At 47.5% G+C, this 26,281-nt stretch overlaps 1 protein-coding gene across 1 annotated transcript in view; it reads right to left on the bottom strand.

Annotated features, from left to right (window-relative positions):
- The window catches only part of TMEM255A (transmembrane protein 255A), a 46,248-nt gene extending 20,567 nt beyond the window's left edge, over positions 1-25,681 (bottom strand). The window contains exons 1-7 of the mRNA XM_082681832.1: positions 25,524-25,681; positions 18,866-19,008; positions 11,354-11,416; positions 9,104-9,193; positions 3,979-4,047; positions 2,531-2,602; positions 2,034-2,122 (exon numbers count right to left, since the gene is read on the bottom strand). Of these exons, the coding sequence (XP_082537958.1) occupies positions 2,034-2,122; positions 2,531-2,602; positions 3,979-4,047; positions 9,104-9,193; positions 11,354-11,416; positions 18,866-19,008; positions 25,524-25,581 (584 nt within the window). The 5' untranslated portion in view covers positions 25,582-25,681. The remainder of the gene's footprint in view (positions 1-2,033; positions 2,123-2,530; positions 2,603-3,978; positions 4,048-9,103; positions 9,194-11,353; positions 11,417-18,865; positions 19,009-25,523) is intronic.
- Positions 25,682-26,281: the final 600 nt, after the last annotated feature.

Genomic DNA, 26,281 nt, shown 5'->3' on the forward strand with positions numbered 1-26,281 from the left:
CCTGGCACGACTTGCTATAAGAAAGTCAGTTATTATGAAGTTCAGATTGACAGGAAGATAAATTGGGCTTGAGTCTCCACTTAAAAAAAATTCACCTAAGGGCTCAGCTAAATGGAATTTAAGGTAGGATTTAGTTTATTCAGACCTTTTTCAGAAACACACCTAATTGTGGAGAGAAAGGTGTGCCCATAAGGAATCACTTCTCAGCCCTCTCAGCGGGCCTCCTCTCTCCTCCTGGGATCTCAGAACGGAAAGGGAAAGGAGAGGAGAGCTGGCCAGAGGAAGGGGTGTCAAAAGGAGGGAGGGGGTAAAAACAGAGGGGAGGACTGAGCAGGGGGAGGGGGATGGACAAGGGGAGGCAAGAGGAAAGATAGCGAACTAACCCCAATTCCCCTAGGACCTATTTTACATTCCTTTGATCATTTTTGGAAGGATGGGCTCAGGAAGTACAATTATAGCCAGCTCTCCATCACCGCTAAGGAGGGAAGTCCTTTACAAGTGTTAGTTATTATTACAACATGAATAATTGAATCTCCCAGATAATCCCCAAACCTCATTTGAGTCTTTAAGTTTCTCTTCCTCCACCGCCAAACCTTTTAATGAAATGAGACCGAAATGAGACCGGTGCTAGCAAAGAAAGTAAAAGGGCTGGCGAGAGTCCCCCTTCTCCTCCCATCGCTCCACTGCCTCTGGTCTGTCAGGTCTTTAATCCTCAAACCGGAGACACTAGCCCCCCAAAACCATGAGTAGGGAGTGTGAGTGAGGAGGGGTGCATCCTGCTGACCTCTTTGGACCTAGCTCCATCCGGGCCCCTTCTGCCAACTCCTCCCTCCCTTCCACCCTCCCCCTCCTCAGCACCCCTGCACTGATAGCTGAAAAAAAATACGTGCATGGCAGGCACTGGCTGACACACCCCACGTACAGGGCCGTTTACTTATGTTCTGCATCACCTGCTCACGCATTCCTGTCTATTCCACCTTCTAAATTGCTCTTAAAAGTACTCCTTGCTTTCCACCATCCCCAAACCAACTTAATCTAGACTCCGTTCCCTTTGGCCTGAACTCTTGCAGTGGCCCCCTAGTAGCCTCCAGTCTCTAACCACTCAAATCCATCTTGCACGCTATACCCTTCAATGGCTCCCAGTTGCTCACAGGGTCAAGTCCAGAGGCATTCCTATGGCCAGTGAGCCCTCCATGATCTGATCTGTGACCAGCGCTCTGCCCTCACCTCCCCCACAACTTCTGGGAAGACCCTCCTCACCTCCACCCCACTTGGGTTTGTTTCCTAACTCCCTCCTTATCCTTTAAATCTCAGCTCCCACATACCCTCCTCCTTGACACGCCCCCCTTTGCCCCCAGTGACTCTGACTTCCAGTCATTTGCATAGAGAGGGTCTCCAGTACAGCCCCCAGATCCGCACTGCACTTCTCACACTAGACTGCAATCAATGGCTCACAGGTCGGTCATCCCTGCTAGTCTGCGAGTTTCTCCGCAGGACTCTCTGTATTCCTGGCACCTAAATATGTCTTGAAAGAGAATAAATGATGTTTTAACAATTGAAGGGCAGAGCGCCAGAGTGGTTGTAACAGAACTAGCACCAAAATCTAAGTTCTGTGAGGGCAAGGAATTTTGTTTTGTTTGCTGCTGAATCTCTAGCGTCTGGAACACAGTCAGGCTATTTGTTGAATGTTGTTGAACTTGGACTTAGACAGAACTGAGTGTGAACCCGACCTCTACCATTTTCGAACTCTGTGTCACCTTGAACTAGCTGTCTGTTTCCTCTGAGCCTCAGTCTTATCATCTGTAAAATGGGGATAATAATTCTACATACATCATAGGTAAGAATTAAATGAGATCAGATACTTGACAGCACCTAGCATAATGCCTGGCACAGAGAAGGCAGGTAATGCATGTCAGCTGAAATCCTTTGAAGACCAATGTCTTCTACTTCTCTGATCCCTACCGTGCGCCCTTCCCCCACCCTAGCCCTGCTCGTGCCCACTGTGGTCAAACCATCAGGGGCTCGGCACTCACTTGCCGCAGTTGTAGAGGTCACAGCAGAAGCAGGTGTTGCCCCGGATGCGAGGGGTGCAGAATCCACGGCTGAGGTGAGGGCAGTTCACCTGGGGACACACCACAGTGAGTAGGTGAGCTGGCACTGGATGGGAGGCGGGACCCTCTGGGATTGGCACTGTGAGTTAGTGACTGATGGAGACGGTAAGGATGGCTGTGAAATGAATACACCAATGCACGGGCAGGATGGGGCTGGGCAGGTGGCTGGCTGAACTCGTGTGTGAGGCAAGTCACTGTGGAGCTGGGCTCACGTGCAGCCTCGTCCACAGCCCTCAGGGCCCCATCCCTGAAGGGTGGAGATGGAGAGGAGGAAGGACGGATGGAAGGACGGACAGAAGAACAAATGGATGGTAGGAAATGAGGATACAAGGGGCGGGAAATCAGGGTATGGGGGAAAGGGGACCAGATGGGAAGGAAGACAGAGGGGCCATCACATGCACTTTGAAGTACAGTAGTACCTCTCGAGCTGCCTGGGTAAGGTTCCTCATAACCCTCGCAGAAGGAGAATTTTTGGTTGAGGAACTTATGACCTTATATAGGAAAAATAGGGTTAGGGGGACCAGGGTTACAAGTGAACCTATGGAAGTCATTATTAACATTTTTACAGTCACCAAGTTAACACAAGAATGAGAACACGATGAAATCCAGAGAATAGCAATGATATTTTACACATCTCGTGTTTGCAAAAAAAATGTAAAAATTAACTTCCATTTATCATCTCTTATTTGTGAGAAATCTTCCAGGCTCTCCCCCGCCCCATATGGATGCAATGAAGTGCTTGTAAATTTGTTTCACTGTGTTATAGAGAATGTTGGTGGTAAACGCGCACTTTTTTCTATATTGGGTCCTTCATCCAAAAGCTCATGCCTTTCTGATAAGCTGTTGGCACATACATCTTTCTACTCCTTTCTAACCCGAGAATAGTTAGAAAAATGGTAAACTGGTGATTGGGGAAGGAAAATGGGGCAAGTGGATGGCACTGTTCACACTGTATGTCAAGGAAAACAGCTTCCCCTGAAGTTATGCAATGCAGTCACCATTTTATATCCACTTGCCACCTTTTTCTAACAGTCACAAGTTTACCATTTTTCTAACTATTCTCAGGGGTGGGGGGGGGCATTGACTTTCAATTTGAAGTTAATAGAGAACCAAATGGTCGAGGTTGCTAGAAGCACATGGTAGAGTTTTATATTAAAGGGCTCTCTGGATTGGAGAGAGGTGAATGTGAGCTGAAATGAAAGCTCTCCAAAAATGACCTGGAGCCGAGCTTCACCTCACCGCCCACTGCCTCTGCTTCTGTGTGAGGCAACAAGGAACCCAAGGAGAGCCATGCGGGGCAGGAGAGACACACCCTCACGTGTCCACTCAAGCAGCAACAGACTGGCCTCCGGGCGTGTCGTGACAGGCCTCCCCAGAGCCTCAAAGTGGACAAGGCTTCTCAGTGACCCTCATTTGGCTTCCTGACCCCTTCCATATGTGGGACTCAGACTCTGCCTCCCCGGTCCAGGCCTGCTGCCTTGGTGGGGCTCCCACTTTTCTTCCAGCTGGACATCAAGTCCAGGCAGCTGAACCATCATCCACGGACATGGGGGAGGGACCTACCCTGTGGCCTCTGTACTCTTCGTCTGTCCCTCTCGGGATCAAAGCCACACACTGAGAGGCTGCCTGCTGGGGTCAGAGGGGCAGCCTGTGGCCACAGAACAAAGTAAATCTGATTAGGCCTCATGAGGCTCTAACCTATGACCATGGCCCCATTAGCACTGTGCTCTGACCCACTGAACAAATCAACTAAACATACCTTGTAGCAAGCTGTAGGCCTGGGAAAAAGAGTAAAAGAAAAGGGGTTCCAGGCAGAACAGGAGACTTTCCCCAAAGGTAAGACGTGCAGCCTCCTTCTGGCTCTTACCTCCTCAGCTTCCTTCTGGGATGTCTTGGGCACATAGTGGCACCGGTTAGCATAGAGTGGTTTCAGATCCTGGAAACGGAAACACCAAACCAAATGGGTTTTGGCTTTGGAAAATAGAGCAGCAAGTGCTCTGATTGGTAATAAAAGATTTGAATACACACACACACACACACACACACACACACACACACACACCCAGAGCAGGTAGTGGGTTGGGTTGATTTCTGAAAGCTGCCCATCTAGGGAGCCTGAGAATGTGAGGATCAGATAAAAATGTTCTAATAACTGCTTTCTATTGGGCCACTTGGTTAATGAGAAATTAGGAAATTGACTGAGAAGTGGGTTTCTTGAAATTTCCACTCTGGTTTTCTTTTATTTCTAGTCTTTGTCTCTTTGCAAAGAGTCCCCAGGGAACAAAAGTCAAAACTCCAAGTTATTGCAACATCACACTCCCAATCGGAGGGAGGCCAGCTCCAACAATGAGGATTCATTATCACCTGGGGACAGGACCAGGGCTGGCTGACACGCACCCTCTGCTGTCATTGCCACAGCTTTTTCAGAAGGAAGAGCTCAGGAAGCAAGCCCCAGGGGGATGGGTAGCCATGGAGCCTGCTGTAGATTTTAACTCAACTGAATGATGAGCCATTTTCACTCAATTACACAGATTAAAGACAGTGAACTCCAAAAATACCACTGAAGCCCAGACAACTAACATGGGGCTCAAGGACAGTTGACTAACCCTGCTGGCTTGGGCAGCTTCCTGGTGAGGGAGCTCTCAGACACAGGGACTGGGGTGGAACAGATAGATGCAATCCAGTGCTACCTGGAAACTGTCAGTCAGGGGATGCTGCCCACTTTCCGGGGGACAGTAAACATCCCCTGACTGGTAGGGGGCTTCGACCAAAAGCAGGTTAGCACGGGACAAGCAGTTTATGCAAACTGACCTTTAAACTCGGCCAAAAGCACCTTGGCAGAGGGAGTTTATCTATTGCCCCTCCTTCCCCCTAAACCCACTTCTCTCACTGTTTTCAATAATCCTGGTGGCTGCTTTTCCCCACACATGTGATTGAGCATCTCCTGCACCAGACACCCAAGTGCCTCCTTGCCTCCCTGCCTGCTGCCCCGTCAAGGACCTAGGACCTTCCATCAGCTGCTTCCACATGAATGTCCTGACCGCTCCGTGTTCTGAAAGTACACTGCCCTGTGGGCTCAGCCTGGAGTCAGGCTGGAAAGGAATGAGGGTTCTCATGGTCACTGCCAGCAGGGTTTATTTTCCGACTTTGGGCAATGGCAGAAGTCATCATCATCCTGCCAAAGGGGAGGCTTGATGTGCTGGTCGGAGCCCTCCTGACCTCCTGGTTCTCCAAAGAGCATTCAGCCACCAACTGCCTAAATGAAGACAGACGTGTGTGTGTGATGGTCGCCCATATGCTGCCTCTGGGTGCTCTTGTGCACTGAGGCCCCAGGGGAGGAACAAGCCCATGTGACTGGCCAGTAAGAAAAGGCCACTTAGCCGCGCAGCTAGCCGCGCAGCCTTTTCCATCCGAAGGGCTAGCGACTCCGGAGTGGAGGGCTGGCCACGAGACTGCTTCTTGCTGAGTGTCAGTGTGCTCTGGGCGAGGCCCTCTCAGGGCGCGTTCACACCCATTATTTCATACCGTCCTCATGTTAACCCTGAGAGGCAACCAGGTTACTATCACATCCACGTGGAAGAGGAGAGACTGGGCATGAGGAGGGAAAGGGATTTTCCCAGCTAGTTAATTGCTATATTCGGGGAGGGGAAAGGAAGGAAACTGGAGACGAGAGAGAAGGAATGAGACACATTTAGAGGGGGGTCAGGAAGTAGGTCTTAAGGGGAAGTGCACATGTCCCCAAGCCAAAGGACAGGGCACCAGGAGGTTAAAGGGCTCCAACAACAGGAAAGGCTGGCTCTAACCCACCCGAGCGGTGCTGGGGTCCAAACGTGCCTTTCATTTAAACTGGCCAACAGACATCACCATAGATTAATAAAGCCTTCTCCCTCAAAACTGTCTGGGTACCAGTGAGGACTGGCAGATGTCTTAGGACAGGTACAATGTAGGCAAAAAGTTGTTCTCAAAGACTCCTCCAGCCTTACTCCAACCTCCCGAATCAAATGCTCTACTGCAAGCCACTAACGGCAGGAGGTACAGAGGGCCTAGACTCAGAAGCTGGAAGAAACTTCCAATAAATATAATTTGGATTTTTCTCGCATTGCCTTTGGCTGAGGCCAGTGATCAAAACCTTTAGGAGTTTAGGAGTCGGGAAAATGCAAATCAAAACCGCAATGAGAAACCACTTCATACCTACTAGGATGGCTAGAATTTAAAAGTCGGATAATTACGGGAGTTGGCAAGGATGTGCAGAGACTGGCACACTCAGATACTTCCAGTGCGAATGTAAAACGGTGCAGCCACTTTGGAAAATTGGCAGTTCATCGAAAGGTTAAACGTAGTTACCATATGACCCGGTACTTCCAATCATAGGTATATACTCAAAGGAAATGAAAACATATGTCCACGTAGAAATTTGAACACAAATGTTTATAGCAGCATTATTGATAACAGCCAAGAGGTGGAAACAACCCAAATGTCCATCAACTTGTGAATGGATAACCAAAATGTGGTATATCAATACAATGGAATATTATTAGACCATAAAAAGAAAGGAAGCAATGATACATGCTACAATATGGATAAATCTGGAAAACATACTAAGTAAAAAAAGTCAGGTTACAAAAGACTACATATTATATGATGCCATTAACAGGAAATGTTAATTAATATAGGGAAATCTATAGAGAAAGTAGAGTAGTGGTTGCCTAGGACTTGGGGGAGCAGGGGGAATAGGGAAGTGATAGCTAAAGGGTATGGGGTTGCTTGGGGGATGATAAAAATCTTCTAGAATTGACGTGATAGTTTGCACATACACGTGAATGTACTAAAAGCCACTGAATTATATACTTCAGATGGGTAAATTATATGGGACGTGAACTATATCTCAATAAAGATGTTTAAAAAAAGAAACATTAGGAGTGGGAGGAGGAGGGAAAAGGAGGAAGCCATTTTAGCTCATGATGCCATGAAAATCTACTGCAGGCTTCTTGGCCACTAGGCCTATGTTGCCATGGAGACTGCCTCGGAGTGAAGAGCGCTTGTCAAATGGGGATAATAACACCTGCCCTACATATCTCACAGGATTGCTGTGGGTCTCAAATGAGATAATAGATGTTAAGGCACATTGAAACACTAAATTCACTATACAAAAACAAGGAATTATTGTTATTAAGATGGCGCCTGTTGAAACAAAATAGCACACGTACTATGATTGTCTACAAGCATGCTACAAAAATAGGTATATACTCAGAGGGTAATATGCAAAAATTGCATATGCAATAGAATTGCTATGTTAGGGTGGTAGGATAGTGGATGTTACAAGTTCCTGTTGTGTCACTTGCCTTTTCAAAAAGAAAAAGATGAAGAAAAAGATGGCTCTCTCAGCTAAACTCAAAAGGGATGAGTCTGATGTAGGGGCTGACATATTCCTGACCCCAAAAGAAAACTGGGCTAAAAGCTTCTCTCTTCCATCCCATACTTTTCCCCCTGCCCAGTAATTATCTCCTGACATGCCAGCACTGACCATAGGAATTCCACTAATCTTGGCAAATGAGGGACTGACTCTTATGTCTAGGAGGAGAGTCCAAGAGCAAGTTGGGATTGAAATAATAATGTTAATCATATGCAAATGTTAATATTATGTTAATAATGCAAATCATCCTTTCCCAGATCCATCCATACCCAGGACACTCCCTCAGGATGACCTGCACTATTAGCCAACGATTGAAACGGAATAAAATATGATGGATCCACACAATATTCTGATAATACAATTTTTCTCTAATTCAATTGTTTTAGAAAACATATAATTCCAACTAGTTCATAGGATGTTTTCATTTTCAATGTTGGTTCACTTGGGGGAAAAAATGAGTATCTGAGGTTTTTGTGGGAGCTCAGGAAGCTGCTTGGTTTGCTCTCGATTTGGGTTTGTGGGCCAGATCAGGGCTATACTATGACCTCCCTGGGACTTCTGCCTTTTGTGGACAGCTTCCTCCATTAAAAATTGTTGAAAATGATATTTCATTTATTTTGATTATATCTTATGACTGCATTGGTATAAAGACAAATTTCTATTATGTGTGAAAACATTTTTTTTGGCCTAAAAGTTCATCATTTTTCTTCTGATTTGAAAAGAAATGATCATATTTTTCTGGGACCCTGAAAGTCCGTGGGTCACAGGCACTGTTGTCTGCTGAGCCCAACAGAGAAGGCGGCCCTAGGCCAGATATCTGGAATCGTAAGAGATGGAAAGCGCCGACCGAGGGGTGAGGGCTCCTGCAGGGAGCCCTGTGGGAAGGACCCGAATCCCAGGCTTCTCCAAGAAGGAGCACAGGTTTGGGTTTCAGGAGTAAAGTAGCCTTACTCGAGGCACAGCTTCTCCAGAACAGGAAGCATTTGGCGCCTCTACTCCAGAACTGGGCTCGTTTTGGAGACTCCCAGCTCTGGGGCTTCCTCCGGATCCCAATCACATCACTCCTCTCCAACCATGAAGACAGCGAAGTTCAGGTATCCTAGAAAAGGTGTCTGTCCTCATGGGCTGCTCTTGTCACTGTTGGAGGTGGGGGAGGTCAGCTATTGCCACCTCCAAGGCTCTCAGGAAGTCATGTGGCTTCCTGCGGCTCTCTCCCTACCTGCTCACTCCCAACACCAATTCCAAGCCAGTCCCCTGGCCCTTGTCTCTGACTTTTCCAAATGTCACCCACGTGTCAACAAAGGCTTAGCTCCAACCCCTCCACCATGGGGAAGCCTGCTCTGATCCAAGGTAAACCACTTGGGCACTTAGAGTTTATATGCCCAGCTTAGACCAATTTCTGTAGATGCCCGTGTGTGTCCAGGGATGTCCTCATTTTGACGTCACCTCCTTGAGGCCGGTGATGTCACCTCCCTCTCCTGTGCCCCTCACAGCCCTTAGCACACACCCAGCACACACACACTCGATGAAGCCTTGTTGTATTGCCCATTTACTTTAACCCAGGACTAAAAATACTCACAATGTGTCTGGCAGCGAAGACCCCGTCGACTATGGCACAACAAAAGGCTGCAATCACACCAAAGCTGATAAAGACGATGGAAGCCACCAGCTGTGGGAGTAGGGGTGGGGGACAAAGCAAAAGTGTCTGTTAGCCCTCCACTATTGCTGCTTCTGGAGACAAGGCGATCCCCAAGACACCGCCAGCCAAAGCAGAACTCTGGCCTGCCAGCCCGTGTGAAGAGTGAATGCCCTTTTCAGTCACGCAGCACGAGTGGGAGCGGGGGAGGGCGACGCGGAGAAGGGGCCATTGAAGCACTTCTTACACTTTCAGGGCAAGCTAAGAAATTCACTCCAGGAGTCTATGAGTGCCCAAGGAAGAGAAGGCTGAGGAACTAGACTGCATGGCTCTTCCATTCTCAGACTCAGAAAAATGTTGGACCTTTGACATCATGAAGTCCCACCCCCTATTTTATTTATTGTGGAATTGGAGGCTCAGAGAGGGGAAGTGGTGTGTCCAAGGTCACTATCCAGTCTATGGAAGAGCCTGTGCCCACCAACTCCTAGTCTAGTGTTCTTCCCAACCCCTCATGGTGGGCAATGATGAAGAAGGGATGATTCTGAGGCCCTGCGCAACCCTACATGGCCCTGCATCACTGAAGAAAGAGAACACTCAACTTATTATGGCTTAGGTGTCAAAGACATTTTACAAGGGTTGAAGTCTCTGAAATTGATCAACTCTGTGTGGTACATACAAAAAAGTTCAAGTAAGAGAAATGTTTGCTGGAAGCAGACTGCCCTATTCTCTGATCGTGTTAGATAACAGAAATTTTCCTAGTAATTTGTCTTCCATTACAAGGGCGATACCACAACCCAACGTGGGGGTAGGTGTTTCAAGGCGTAACCAGGGGCAGGGATAGGTACTGCCTAAGCCCGCCATCTGCCCGTGTTGACCCTCAAAACACCCTCTTTGAGGTGTTTGGGGGCTAAAGTAGAGAAATAGCATGGCATTAAGCTGCTCCCCAGGGAGAAGGAGGAAATCACAGTCAAGGCCACCCTAAGGTCCTCCCATCTCACAGGCTAGAAGGTAATACTGATCTCCTTTGGGAGTTGTTCAGAAACGTCGCCCCATAAATCTCGCTTCACAGCACTACCGAGAGTTGGTAAATAATGGATGAAAGATGTCATGAAATTGGCATTATCAGCTATGCTATGATCAGCTCTACAATTAGAACTCCCCTGTCATTTTGAATAATTTAAACCCAAAGGGCAAACACAACTGGCAGCGGAGAGCCCAGGTGAAATGGAAGAAGAGAACTATTAGAACCCCTCTGAGGGTGATTCCCTACATTGCTGGGGGGAGAACACACGGTTAGAGTTCCCTGTCCCTGGAGCTATTACGTTATCTGATTAAACTTGCTGTTGAATAGACCCTAGCATCAGTCTAGATGCCACAGTGACTTGTACGGGGAAGCCTAATCAGTCCACCATCTGACAACTCACCAGGCATCTTGATTTACAAGCCCATAAAACTGCAATATGCTTGCAATTCGGTCTGTACCGTCTTCTCTTGCCCTCTAGGAAGCCTTCTCAGGCTGAAGCAAGAAAATACAACAGTCTGCCCTTGCGGGCCCCCATTCGGACATAGAACTTTGTGAGTTTTACCTCCTGTTATATGCGTACCCTTCCTCTCAACGTTACACATACTTAGCTTTGAACTATGTATGGGTAATGGGAATACTTGAGGTTGGCTTCGTAATTTCATTTCGTCTTCTTACGCCCTAAATATATTTGTTCTGTTAATTAAAGTCCCCTAGATTGGAATCTCCTAAAAGGCAGGAACCCTCTGCGAAAACTCCTCTCCAAGATTATGCATCAGAGAGGAAGGTGTGAGGGTCGCCAGTGAGCCAGGGCTGCAGCAGCAGGAATCGAAGACGCAAAGGCATCCGATGCGAGGACAACTGGCCTGACTGGATAGGCTGGCACACTCCTTTGCGAAGGAGGAGAAAAGCAAAAGGCAAGATCCAGATTATTCCATCCCTGTGACTTAAGGAGACTAGCTGGGCCACTGAGGGAACATCAGGCAGGGTGAGAACAAGTCCCATACCACAGGGTCACTTTAAAACAAGTTCCCCGGAGGCTTAGGAGAAAAGTAAAGTAGCTGTTTCTTTTGTGGCCCAATTTGGGCAACCTTAAGAAATGTGTCACTTATCCACAGAAATGTTGAGCTTTTTCAGGTGAAGAATTTGATTCTATAACGATGAAAACTTACCATTTGCCGTTTGTTCTCCACGAGGTTTGATCCGATGATTCCAAGGAATGATCCAAAGCCGAGCTGCAAAGCAACATGGCACAGATAGCACGTGGGAAGATGGTTAGCCTGACCGCACGGTCGTTCCACCCCTGGGATACAATTCAGGATAACAGAAAATACCCGGGGTACAGATGCTAAACCCGTGCAGCTGTTACACAAATACAGTATGAGTAAGAAAAGTATTTCTCCCACCATTTGCCAATTTTTCCTCGTAGATATGAATCACACCTAAAAAGAAACTCGTGTGCCCAGGAGCTAAAAGTAAAAGTCAACCATAGCTTTTCAGAGGCTGCTTATTTCAATTTCAATATCCATTACCTAGCATGTGACCGGTGAGTCAGTAAGAGATGGATAATGGTGAAAAGCACGCATTATATTCTGATCTTTATCTTTTCTTTGAAAAGAGACCTTCTATCCTGATGCACGAATTACAAAATAAAGGTTTGAAATAGCGATTTCTGATGCATCAGACACGCTAATCAAACGCAGGAAGTACTTTAGAAATCAGCAAGCACCTTAACCTAGACTTAAAAAAAAAAAGAACTATTTTTTGAAAGCCTGTATTTGTGGTTGACCCACTGCCATTTATGTTAGCACTTATTCACCTCTTCTTCCATCTCTGCTTCATTTATGGACAGAAAGCATTCATTAAAGGGTGAATAGAAATGGCGGTGTAAAACCCTGAAAAACAATTTCCCTGCCTAAGCGGCTGGGATGATGGCTCGGGGTAGCAGATTCCACTTTGCTCTCAGTTCTGCCATTAGTGGATTGAGTCTGCCATTCTCAGCTGAAAATGATCACTAACCGATGGCTGCTGTCAGGGGTGAAAGTGGAAGACTTTGGCTGGAAAGACAAGGTGCTCTGGGACTGGAAATCCCAGGCCAACCAGTTAATTCATCCAGTTCCCTCCCCTTTCCTTCCATTCTATTTCTATTCCACTCCAACTCATTCCATTTTCTAACACTCACTGAGTACTTTTGGGAGATAAATAAGATGACATGGCCCCTACCCTGCAGGAGTGCATAGTCTAGTGAGGGAGAGGCAGACTGTGGCTTAAGGACCACAGGCGAGGTAGAAACAAAGTGCTGAAGGAGCAGAGAATAATTCATTTTGTATTATATCCTTGGCTCTGCTACTTATAAACTGTGTGACCTGGGGCTAGTTCTTTAGCCACTCTGTGCTTCGTTTTCCTCATCTATTAAATGGGAATCATAATGGTCATGACCACACAGGACTGCTGTGAGGATTAAATGAGATAAGGTATGTACGTAGCGTGACCTGCATAAGGTAGGCTGCTAAATACATATACATGGTCGTTCTCAGATCTCACAGAGGGGATAAATGGGGTCAAAGACAGGTAGAGTTCACCATGTGGGGAACTAATATCAATTGAGTCCTGGCTGGAAGAATTCATTCATCTGGATGACAGGTTTATGAACTAACTCACCAGTATCACTAAAACTACCTTACATTTGAAGAGCATTTGAATTTAAAGAAGCGCTTGCCTTGGTCACAGTCATGTTAGGGAGTTCGGTGGAGCTCATATCATTCCCATTTGATAGATAGCAAAACGGAGGCCTAGAGAATTGTATGGGCTCATCCCCTCTTACAGCAAGTTCACGGCAGGGCCAGGACGAGCCCTCAAGAACACCCTAACAGCTGGTGTTCTTCCAGCCACACTTTGCTGTATTTGTGGCCAGTGTTAGCAGAATAGTGACCTTCACCTCTGCCCCCCAGGGAAGAAGTTCCCTGTAAGGATGGAGTGAGAAGTCCTATTTGAGGAAGAGCTGAGGGGGTGAAAGTAAAGAAGGAAAAATCAACAGAATTTCCTGAAAATGGGCAGCTGCTTCTAATCAACTGTTTGCTCTCCTGAGGCCTCCGAAAGGTAAGCTCTGTGGTCCTTGCTCGAGAACTGCCCGGAATCATGGAATGTTCAGACCTTTGGAACTCCATCTTGACTCCCCATTACCCGAACAAATAACCAGTTTGCTTTGTTTTGGCTGCCCTCCACTTGTAGAAGAAAAAAAGGCAAATCATGAGAACTCAGTTTCAAGAGCTCTTTTTAGGCTGCACCCTATAATCTATGCCTATTCCCATCCACTGGGACTGAGGTGCAAATGGATTAATCATTCAACAAGTATTAATTGGACATCTACTCTGTGGCAGGCACTGTGCTACACCTGTGATATGGAGGCCAGGAAGCGGGGTGGGGTATGATACCAAGACCAACAAGACTCGGCCTGGAGGAGCTGTAATTAGATAATGGGTCCACAATCCCTTTCTGTAATACTGAAATCAACAAAGCTCTTAAAACCAAAAGGGTTTTTGGTAACTAACTTGGTGGCAAAACCTGACCTTGAACTGACGTGAGGTTATTTTATAATGTTTATCTACTTAGTGTAAAAATTCACAGTTTATTGTAGAAAGATGAAGGTGCTTGATTATGGGGTATATCTCAAGACCCCACTGGGATGTTAGATAATATATGATATATGCAGTCTATTATCTTTCTGAAATTAAAAACAAAACAAAACAGTCTAAAGTTGCAAACACATCTCACCCAAGGGTTCAGATAAGGGATTGTGGACCTGTATAAACAAAGCTAAATGAGAATATAGCCCAACATCCCACAAAGCAGAATGTGACTATTTCCCAAGAACTATGAGTGGAAGGAATCTACGGTAGGGAGTTCAAAGATGGTAGACACCACTGTGGATCCCAGTAGCTGAGAAATGTCCCAGCTGTGTCTTTAAGTTGGAATAGGACAGAGCATTTGGATAAACAGAGAGAGAGAGCACAGGGAGGACGTTCCAGCCCAAGTCATGTTCAGGGGACTGTGAATTGACAATTTTGGTAAAAGAAAGGTATGGGAGACCAGGCCAAGGGCATCTTCAGAGAGCTTTGAATGACAATGCTAAGGAGGCAACAGGAAGCCAATGAAGGTTAGTCTTATCTAGTAAATCAAGGCTCAAGTGTCATCTCTGAAATGTACTTACTAAGCTAGGAACTTTATCTTAGAATGATCTTGTATCTTAGAAACATTTTCAACAGGAGGTAGAAAAAATTTCTGCCTAATTCACAATAAACCACAAAATCCCACTATCCAGACCTCCTTCTACTTCCTGAACATTCAAGTTAGTCAAAACTTTCTTGGATTTATCAAGAGTCTTCACATGTGAAGCTGAAGCCACGCTGGCCTAGAGGTTTCTGACCTATTGACTGTTTTGAATGATCCCTGTTGTCTCTGTATCCTACTACCCCATGGCAACTCTGATATAATTTTCAATTAACTGGACACCCCCCCCTTCCCCTGCCTGGGAGAGGGGACAGAAGCTCCTGGTTTCTTTCCTAAAAGAAAACCCAGGCTGGTGTGGGCCCTAGCAGTATAACAGCTGGTGGAGAAGGTTCTAGAGTGAAAGGCTTTCAGCACTGATCAGGTGGCCAACTCCATCTTGCGGGTTGCATGGGAAACACATGTAGAGGCCTTGTTCTCCTGGATGTAAGGTTAGAGAGCTATAGAGAAGGACCTGGCTCTCTCCCCTGCATTTTCCATCTTCATACAACCGAGGCTCTTGGTTTTCTTTAGGCCTCCAGAGTAGAAAGCTCACTGGAACGCTTCTGGAACGGACTATGTCTTGAACATTCGAGGACAGTAAAAATCCTAAGCCAGTTTGTCTTTCTGTGTTGGTTTTAATTTTTTTTTAATTTTACATTTTAGCCTGTACAGATGAGCACATCTGTAAAGATGCCTGTTGCATACATGTCTTAGGATGATGATACCACATTCTAGCTCAGGTAGAGTAGCTAACACCCTATCATAATGCACCTCACTGTACAAGGGCATCTCGTTTGGCAAAATAAAGATGGCTCAGAAAAGTTTTGCATGACTTAGAGTTATGCAAACGCGATTATATTTTTCAATGCCTGAGATCTCAATATTTAAATGAATTGTATGGTAAGTAGTCTTTAAGTCGTCTTTAAATCTAGTAACTGCTCCCTAATTTGTTTGTTTTAAAATTTTAAATTCTCATGTGCACATTTAACCAGAGTCCTAAAACAGCAGAGTTCCAAATAACCTGACATTTTCCCACAAATCTATACCATGATCTTTATATTCAAACTGACCAATTTGATAGTGTGGAATCTGAAAATGACACATTTTGCTCATTCTGGTTTTATTGCAAGCATACTTTGTTTATTGTGGGTATTTTCTTTTACATCTTTATTGGAGTATAATTGCTTTACAATGGTGTGCTAGTTTCTGCTTTATAACAAAGTGAATCAGTTATACATATACATATGTTCCCATCTCTCTTCCCTCTCGCATCTCCCTCCCTCCTACCCTCCCTATCCCACCCCTCTAGGTGGTCACAAAGCACTGAGCTGATCTCCCTGTGCTATGCTGCTGCTTCCCGCTAGCTATCTATTTTACGTTTAGTAGTGTATATATGTCCATGCCACTCTCTCACTTCGTCCCAGCTTACCCTTCCCCTTCCCCATGTCCTCAAGTCCATTCTCAACGTCTGTGTCTTTATTCCTCTCCTGCCCCTAGGTTCTTCAGAAACATTTTTTTTTAAGATTCCATACAGATGTGTTTGCATACGGTATTTGTCTTTCTCTTTCTGACTTACTTCACTCTGTATGACAGACTCTAGGTCTATCCACCTCATTACAAATAACTCAATTTCGTTTCTTTTTATGGCTGAGTAATATTCCATTGTATATATGTGCCACATCTTCTTTATCCATTCTATTTATTGTGTTTTAGTTCTGCAGGTGGTTGCCAATCCACCTGAATTAGACTCCTCGGGGTGTTTATTAAAATACACACCAAGGTGGGGAAACCACTGGCTTAGAGTTTATATAATACCTCTCTAATAACCAAACTATTCAATTAGTGAAAGCACCCCAGTCCCGGATAAATTTGGATTCTCAGGCATTTATTGTTTCAGAGGTATGAGTTGTTTATTGTATTTGTTATAACATGATCTGACCTATCAACTCAAATGGATTTTTCTGCTCTTCGATCTGCAGTCTTCCCCCCTTCACTTCCTATAACTAAAACCCATTTTAAAGAAACAATCTACAGGAACTATAAAAGCAAAAAAAATTAAGATTAAACCATAGGGCACACTGCTAGGGCTGGCTCTCCTATTAAGATTTCCATATTAGCTCTTAGCCAGACGCACACGCACAGACACACGCCCCCACTGCTTCAACTTCCAGTGCTAGCTGAACGTCAGGTACTCCAATAACAACAATCACGCGCCCTCCTTCCTTTGTTAATGTATTCCAGCCCAGCCACCCACAGGCAGATATTCTACAGAGAAGGTTCAGAAGCACCGTTCATGAATAGTAGTTGCTACTCTTAAATGACATGGAAAATACCTTCCTCTCACCCAGGGAGAGTCTGAATCTTGGCTTGAGCATTTGCTCATCAGTCGGAAACCTTTTACTAAATGCAGCTACCTGAAGCCCACGAAGTCACGTAGACCCTATAAATTGCTTTCCCAAGCCACCAAAATGCAATCTTAGCCCCCCCTTCCTCTGTCCCCCGCCCCTCTTGTGTTTAAAAATAAAACCCAATTCTGCTGATGACTGGTTTTCTTGCCTCACCACAGGAAGTGGACCGGGTGAGTTCTCACATCACATGCTTAGCAGAGGGCACCAGACGGTGTCTGTGGGACACCTGCCCTCGGCTCGGCTCAAGAGCTGCGAAGGAACTTCCCGGGAAGGGCGGGCGGCCTTCAGCAGCTGGGCCCCAGTGTCAGGCCCCGGCTCCGCTAGGGCTATTGAGACGGCTGACTGCGGAATCGGTGACCTAGGCAACAGGCGTCAGGCTTGGTCACTCCCGGCGCTGGTTTGTCAAAGGCATCCATCTTTAATCCCTTCCCCTTTCTTTGCTTCTCTTTCCAACACCCCCCACTCCAAAAAAAGAGTAAAAAAGAAAAGAAACAAAACAACAGCAACAAAGCCGTCTGCCCTCCCTGATAACCTAAAATGTAAACAACAACAACAAAAACCCACCCTAACCTTCCTTCCCGCTCTCTAGCAGTTACAATTGGGAAGTCATTTAGTTGATATTCAAAATACGATCCAACCTCTAGAGTTAGGTTTTAGGGTTCGATAGCAGTGTGTGTAGATCCAAATGAGGTTTTGGTTTGGTTTTCTTTTTCTTTTCTTTTTTCCTCAATTATATTGAGGTATAATTGGCAGACAAAATGGTATATATTTCATTTCATTTCATATACAACATGATGATTTGATATAAAATGAGGTTTTGTATGCAAAGAGTTCAGCGCTTTCCAGAGTGGATTGCATGCAGCCCGGGGATCCGTAAAACAATCCACTGAAGTATGGAAAGAAACGATTTGAACTCTTGTTTCCTATTTTTTGTTTATCTAAAAGAATAAGAAAGAAATTACGCGTTACAAATATTCAGTGAACAGACTGTCACTGGCGCCCTCCCTCGGTGTGAATGTCAGGTGACAAGGCGAGAGCTATCGTTCTGGAGGAGGGCAGGTTCCAAGCAGCAAAGGGTTGGTGGTGGGGCAGCCACCACGTGTGCCCGGATAGTCTTATCTAGTCTTCACTAAACTAGTCCCAAGAAAATGGACAAGGAGTTTGGAAAGACTCCTGTTGATAAACCATGAGTTGAAGATGACCCTAATAATGTAACACAGCGAGAAAATGACAGAGCTGACCCTTGGAACTCTCAGGGTGAGCTCTTTGTCAGCCACACTGTGAGATCACATGAAAAAAACAATGATGCTCATGACAATCTGTTCATATCTGAGAAGAAAGCACAAAATATTCAAAATTATCTAGTAAGCTATTTGAAATAACGACTTACAGCCACTATCTTTAATGAGATTTCATGCGAAGTGCATACCATTCCTTGAAATTTTAGCTAGTGTTAGTATGAAGATATTAAAAATTAAAGTGTATTTCATTTTCATCTAATTTTTGAACTTCCATTTTTGTATGTGTTATGAATATGCATATAATTTGTAAATGAATAATTACACATATTTGAGGAGTAAGCATCCCACATATTTTTCCTGAGAGGAGGGCAGGATGACTTTGGAGATCAGTGCTGTGCGTCACAGACCGTCAAGCTGCAAGGGTCCTCAGATTTCAGGTAAGGTCAGGTGACCCCTATTATATATCTAGGAAAGCAGATGCCCAGAGAGGAAAGGACCTCAGCCTAAGGTTAACATTGCTCATTAGTAACATGTCCTAGACCAGAAAACCAAAGTCCTAAAGAGTGAGACGACCTGCTCAGGATCACACTGCTAGTTAGGGATGGCGCTGGGATTCTTCTGAGTCTTAGTTCAGTGCTCTCCTAAACCAGCCCAGAGGAAATCTGAGCAAACACAGAAACTCAAACAGAATTGAAAACCATCAGAGTAGAACCAAATGTCTGTAGCCAGCAAGCTACTGAGACCTACCTATGCCTTTGATACTCACAATAACTCCCGGGTAGTAACCTCCAACAGTCACATTCTGGGTCCTGGTGGTTGCGGCGAGGCCCACCGTGAGAATTAATACGGACACGATAAGCAAAGTCACGGTGACATAGATGGAGTTTCGTTTCCTCCGATTAAAGGCTCCTGAAAGCACACAGAGAAACTGAAATTGCTCATTTCGGCTTCCAGAAACAAATCACTAGGAAGGTTTTCCTTTCCTACTTCAACTGGTAACCGGGGTTATCTCTGGGGAGTGGGATTATGGGGAAGAGATGGAGCTTTAGTTTTTTGCAGTCATCAGGTGTTACGTTTACAATAATATATATATGTTTCCAGTTTGAAAATAAACAACGGAAGAAATTGTACCAGTTACATAAAAAGTAAACGCATTCGATAAAAGATGTATCATACCCACTTAGTGAAGTGTTTCTTTTTTAAGCCAAATTATAAGGTACATGATAGATGGAAAGTGTACTGTGGAGATATTAAATGAAAATATTTTCAGGCCAATATGCAACTAAGGAGGGTTTTTTCATAAGATGGAGATATGAAATTTCATTTTCAGTGTAAATATCAGAACCAAGCCAGGTACTGGGATTTTTTTTCCATTTATTTCTGACATTTGCCACCTCATGTATAAACTTTAAAAATGGTGTGTTGGCAAGATTTGCCACATAACAAATGTGTGTAATAAAGTAAGTGTTTGGAGGCCATTAGTCCACAAAGATACGTATCGGGGGAGGTAGATGGGGAGGATTATAACTTACACCGTTTAGGCTTATGTGAGGGTGACATAAATACAAATGATGAGAAACCCGTTCTTCTACTCAGTGCTTATCGGACATGATAGTGCAAACCAATATTTTTTTTCGAAAACAGGCTTATTAAGTCAGATAGAAAAATGGTATCTAGACTCGCTTTTGAATTTAATTTTTTTTTCTAAGGAATGAAGCACTGCTCAACACTCTGCGTGCGTTTTTTCTGGAGGGGGTTCTCAACAGGAAATACCAGGGATGAGTTACACCTAGGAGTTCTCATAAAAATAAGCAACTGGGGGACTTGCTGTGAGAGTCCAGTTCTCTAGTGGGGAGCCTTATGACAGGGTTGCCCACTCAGGTGGCTTGGCTGTCATTTATGGGCCTAAAGAGGCCACTTGGGACTGATCGCAGGACCCCGCCATTCTGGGAGGCCTCGCTGCAGCCTCAGGAAGCAGCTGCCTTTGAAGCCGCCCAGACTGCACCACTGGGAGGGAGGGGAGAGGGGATGAAGGAAGGGGGAGGGAGGCGAGAAAACCAGGGAGACCCAGGAGGCCTGATGGTGCTGAGAGGGAGGCATTGTGGCTGGCTCTGCAGCCCCCAGCAGATGCCCCCTCCTCGAGGGAAGAAGAGCGTCAGAAGTGCCACCCTGGGTGAGCCCCACCATCCGTCTCGTCTCCCCCAGTGCGGTCCCTGCCCAAGGCTCCAAGGGAGGTGGGAGGGGCTGGCGGTCTCTCCCCTGACGTCAGCCTCGAAAGTGAGGGCCGTGACTCATCAGGGTCATTTCTAATACGGTACTATTCCAAGACCATTTTACATCGAAATGTAGAAGTGGCTTGAGCGTTTGGAGGCACCCACAGACTAAAGCGCCATATCGCACCCTGGGAGGAGAGGTAAAGTGAGTTGGGAAACGAGGCTCCTCTCCTGGGGGGCCTGAGTCCAGCCTCCAGGGGGAAAAACAACGGGACCGCTGGAGACACCTGTGACATCAGGGCCCTTTGTGTGAGAGGGCTATTTGGGATGCAGATGGAGAGCTGACTGCTGGTAAACAGAGGAGCAGAGCGGGGAGACACAGACTGCGAAGGGTGCGGGGGGAGAAGAGCAGGGATTTATTTCTTCTGTTTATCTGAAGGTTAGTTACCCCTCCTCTAGATTTCGAGGGACCTTAAATGAGCCTCCAAACCAGGATCCCTAAGTCCATTTGATGATAGCCAGTTCTCAGTGAATCTGCCAGTTGGCTCCACAGAGGGGCTCTAAATAACATAAACTTACCAACATCGCCCCCCACCCCTGTCTGCATTTCTACACCATCTTAGCCCTCCCCCCCCCCACCCCAAACTGGCCAAAGAGAGTGAGGGAACATCTGGAAACAAGGGTATCTTTGTGGCACACCAAAGTGTCTCAACACCTCACAGGGGAAACATGTCACCTTAGAGACTAGATGTGGGGGTGTGTGTGTATACAGTCTTTCTAAATTCGGAGTATCACTCGCCTGCTCCTTCCCGGCCAACTGGCTTTTGATCTTATTCACAGCTCTTGGGTCTCCTTTGCAAATATCACTCTAACTCTTAAAAGAACAGGAGCCAGGTCAGAAAAGTGACTCAGCAAACCACATGGTGTCATTTGAAAAATCTATTTTTTTTTCCTGCTTTGGAACCTGAATTGAAAATCCAGTCAGTTGAGAAACCCAGGCAGAGATCCTACAGCTCCACAGGGGCCTTGCCTCCAGACAGGATTAGTTTGGGATAAAATTCCTAAGAAAACTCTCCCATCACTAGGTTGAATATCTATTCTCTGTCCCCTCACATCCTCCCCCAAGTCACCCCTTATTTTACACTTATAAGGACTAAAATTGTGTAAAATGAAATTACTTCTAGCTGCACTTGGGGAGTTGACCATTTTAAGGAACCCCAGGGTGAAACCCTTTGAAAAGTGAAGAATCATCCCTTCCATTTATCTTTAGTGTCAATTTGACTGAAAAGTCACATCTACTTAGAGCAAGACGCACCTGTCCTCTAAAGGAAAAAAGCAGCTCTTTGTGTCTACTTAGGACATTTTCCTGGCTGTTGTTCTATTTAAGAAGGGAGAAGTAGAGTTCTGTTCTTATTAGGGTACAATTTGGGGCCTGCCTTAGATGTTCCCGTAAACACAGGAACATCTTATTCCGATTTTGTTTAGTAAATCAACATATAAAAAAACCCTCAGACACCATAAGGTATTTCAATAAAGCAGCAGGTATGTGAAAACAGTGCCCATCACAGTGTCTGATACCTAGTGAGCAGTCAATACTTGTTGAATAAACAAAAGTCAACATCTCAGAATAGCTTCCTTTCTAATCAAAAAGGCTGTAGGGGGGAACTGTGAGAATAAATATGGGCTACGCTCATAGAATTGGTTTTTTAAAATAGGGTACACCCAAGGGCTCCCCAGATCTAAAAGCTTTCTGGCCAACTAGTGTCGCAACCCCAGTGGCTCTCACTAGCCTGTCTACTTGGCGCCCAGTATCTCTCTGTTTAGACAAAAACAACCAGCCCTGCAACCAACAGCAGTGGGAGAGTCTGAATCCCATTACTGGCACTGCCTGCCCCCCTCCGCCCCCAGCAGCCTCCCTGCAGAACTACTGCAGCCCTCCCTCTCTGCAGTGCCCCTCCTCCACCCCAGATTCGTGACGACCAGGATGCTCTGCTCTAGAAGGGCCCAATTATTTGCTGTCTCCACCCTTCCCAGTACAGCCAGCTTCTCCCTCCTCCGAGTCCCCTCCCTGGTCAGAGCCCCACCTGCACTGCGGTCTTTGAATCTGAGTCCCTCCCTTCTTCTGAAACCTTCTCAAAATTCACCTCCTCCGAGAAGTTTTTCTTGATCAAGCTCACTCTAATCACTCATTATTTCATGTCCCTGAGTTCCTAGATACGTCACTCAGTAAGTATATTAATTATAACTGCTACAAGTACAGTTGTAATTGTGGGTCTGGTCCACCACCCATATGATGTCCACCAGTTCCAGGATTACGTATCTGACGGGAACCAAGGTGTGGGTTGCCAGAAGGTAGGATGATTGTCTCTGCTCACTTGTTTTTTCACCTAGTACCTGTTCTTGATTCCACCCCTTGATTATAGGGTGTGTAATCTCCGTCAGAGTGCAGCAAGGATGGAGGCCCAGTATCCTGTCCTGTGCACTATGTTGTTGCTGACTGGCTAATTCTTCGGGCTGATCTTTGAACCGATTCGGATTTGCTTACCTGAGTCAGCTTTGCCATACAGGGAGGCTCCCAGAAGTCCCAGCCTTGAGCATCGGTGGAAACAGGTGGCTGCCCACACAAGAGCCTCAAGGCTCTGCCAGTCTCCCAAACATTTCCTTAAAGGTGCTGAAATCCCCCCTTTGGGCAATTCTTTGACCGGAGACATCCAAGGCCACCGGTGAATCACAAATATGTTATTTGCAAGGGAAGGAGAGTCCCGCTGTAGTAGAGGTGCCTTAGCGCCTGGGGGCGGTGTTGCCAAAAGGGAGATGGGGGTAGCTGGGAGGGGATGAAGGGGCGCCGGAGTCAAATTACCAGCCACGCGCCTGCTCCGCCCCAGCCAGCCAGCAAGAGTAGAGTGCAGGCACCTTGGTGCAGTGTGTGTCCGTGTGTTTTATATTTTATTGTTTTGGCTGCGGTTGTGTCCTGCCAGTAGAGGGAATCCCCTCAGAAATGCTGCCCTTGGAGGCTGAAATACTAAACCCACCCACCTCCACTTCCCTTCCCCCCCATGCAAGGGAAGGAGGCATTGCCAGGGCTGAGTTAAGTGGGCGTAGCTCCTAAGTAGCCTAGACGCTGTTTCAGGCCCGGGCTGTGCGGGACCAGCGCCAGGGAACTCCGGGGAGACTCCCCTGTCCAAACTCTGGAAACCCAGGGTTACCACTCGACTGGGGAATTTGCTAGTGCCCTCGGTCTGCGCACTTTACGAAGCGGGCTGCGTGGAGAGGGCTCGCGCGTCCATACGGGATCTCTGATTCTTTCCCCTCAGTGTCGAGTCTGGGCTGGGCGAAACCCACTCATCTTCTTGTTGCGCAGATCTTTCGGGAAACGCATGATTGGCTGAGGGCCCCTGGGAGCCCAAGAAAGAGCTCTCTTCATCTCGTTCCCCAACCCACAGAGCAGGGTGCCAAGGAGCAACGCTCTACGCCCGGGGTCCCTAACCTGCCCACTCCCGCACGGGTAGACGGGCGGGCGCGGGCGGCCGGGTTTGCAGGCGGTTGTGGCCCACTGCGGGGATGCACGCGGCCGAAACCTCGCATTCTTCCACCCAGCCCTCCCTCGCGCACTGGCCTGGCGTCGGGGAGCCAGGGCTGCGTTGGCGCCACAGCTGGCCAAGGTGAGGAGTGCATTCTGTGTGCGTGTGCTTGTGCGCGTGTGTGCGTGTGTGTGTGTGTGTGTGTGCGCGTGTGTTGGGGAGAGAGAGCTGGGGGGGCTGGTACTGCTGGGTTCTGGATTCGGACCCGAGTCCTTGGCCTCATTTGTACCACGTTGCAAATAACTACGCCCTTAAAAATAAAAAAAGAGCAAATTCTTATACTGAATATGCAAAACCACTGGAAATACGGATCTTTCCACCATCCAGGAGATAACACTTTCTGGGGCCCCTCCGGTGAACGACTTCTGTTGAGACGAGGTCTTTTGCAGGCAGTAGGGAGCTCACGTAGGGGTTTCAGCCACCTCCCCGCCCCCTCCCCTCGATGTTCCCGCAAATTCTTCGGAGAAGACCTGAGCCGACTGTATGGCAAGAATTCGGGACGGAGGGATTTTGCAGAATGTAAAGTATGTTGGAAAGAGAGAGTTCGATTTGGTTAAAGTGTATCCGAGGCGAATTTTAAGGTTAGGTGGGATCATGGTTTGACAATCCCCTCCCGCTCTCCTGGGCTCCAAATTAATTTCTCCGCCCAGTGAAATCATAGTACTTGGGAAGGTGCCTAACCGCTGAGTGGGACTGGGGTTTTTGTTTGTTTGTAACTACCAAAAAGCAGCTTCTAGGGGCAGCCAGGTTGGTGCCTGGAGGCAGCTGTCCCCCACTTTTCATGAGGAAAGGTGTTGAACCAAATCAGGCTAGTGGGTTCCCCCCCCTCCCTCTCCCTTCCACCCTGAGAGGAAAAGCGCGACTTCAGAAGACGCGCGGGTTCGCGCTCGCTTTCTTTCTCGCGCTCTCACTCGTCGTCCCCCCTCTTTTTTCACACTCACGCACAATTCCGGGCATTTGGAGCAAAATAGGAATCGAATTCAAGGAATGTTGATCCTGCCGCTGCAGACGGCAGGGCTGGGCGGTCTTGAGTGATTCCTCAGGAATTCCCCTCCTGCCAGCCCCCCTTTTCTTCTCCCCACCCCCCGCCGCCCATCCCCCAGGGTTGCGCAAACCCCCCCATCAGCGAGGTGCAAGTCAGGCCTCCCCCACCGCAGCTCTGAATTTCAGGGCAGCTTCGACAGAGTTGGGAGGGGGCGAGGACCCTGCTTCTTCTAATTCTCGTTAGTCGTGAGCTCTTAGAAGTGACGGGGACTTTGCAAAGAGGGAGCGTCTAATGGAAAGCGAAGGCGCAGGTTGCAGGGAAGTGTTTTGATCTCCAGACAGCTGGGATTTACCACCGGCTGCAAGACTGTCGGCACACGCACACAAACACGCACACACCCGCACTCCGGGGCAGGGATACTCCGACGCAAGCTGGGCGCTCGCATCTCCGCGCGTCGTCCCCGCCTCCGCCGGGCCGCTCCCCTGGGGCTCGGGTCCGGGACCCTGACGCTGGGGCGCGCGGACCCCCCTCCCTCGCCCCGCTTCCCGCTCCCTGGCTCTCGGGGCAGCCGGGGCGCTCGCAGTCCAGGGGGCAGCGCACTCACCCCTTGCCGCCGCCGCCCCTAGGCAGGGCGGCTAGACTTACCCATGGAATCCGGCAGGGACATGTCGCTGGACCGCTGCTGAGTCAGGGACTGATGCATGGTGAAAGCTGCCCTGTGGCCCCGGCCCCCGAAGCTGCTTCACGCGCCCCAGGCTCAGGGCGCCCCGCAGAGCATCCTACTCCGCGGCTGCGCTCCCCGTCCCTCCCGAGAGCTGAGAGAGACTGCCTCTGGTTGCGAGCTGCAGCCCAAGTGCCGCCTCCTCCTCCCTTCCCCTCTTCTCCCTCCCTCCTCTCCTGCCTCCCTCTGCTCCGGGAGGCAGCAGCATTGGCGGTCCGAGCAGCGACGTGCGCTTGCGCAAGACCCCCCTCCTCCCTCCCCCTCGGCCCCCCCATCCTAGTTATCCACCTCCCAGCCTCCCAAGCCAGACAGGGAGCCGTTTTAGCCCCTTGGGGCCAGGACTGCGTAGAGAAAGAGGGGGAGGCTACAACCTGGGGCCGACCGGTCTTCTCTGTAGTTTGGAGAGAGGGTCTTGGGCAAGCACCCTGTTCTAGGATTTATAATTGGGGAGGGGGCAGAGTAAGAGGTTCAGAGCTGAGAACACACACACAGACACACACACAGACACACACACATTTGTGCAGGTTTGGTCTTAGTGCTTCCAGAATGACATAATGGAGCTGGAGATGATCCAGAGAAGGGCCACTCTATAATCAAGAGGATGGGGGAGGGTGGAGGGGGCTGCCATATGAAGATAGATTAAACAAATGCAGACTCTTTAGTCTAGAAAGATGAAGGCTGG

Source organism: Grampus griseus (genome assembly GCF_964374135.1).
Source record: "Grampus griseus genome assembly, chromosome: X".
Classification (NCBI taxonomy): Eukaryota; Metazoa; Chordata; class Mammalia; order Artiodactyla; family Delphinidae; genus Grampus; species Grampus griseus.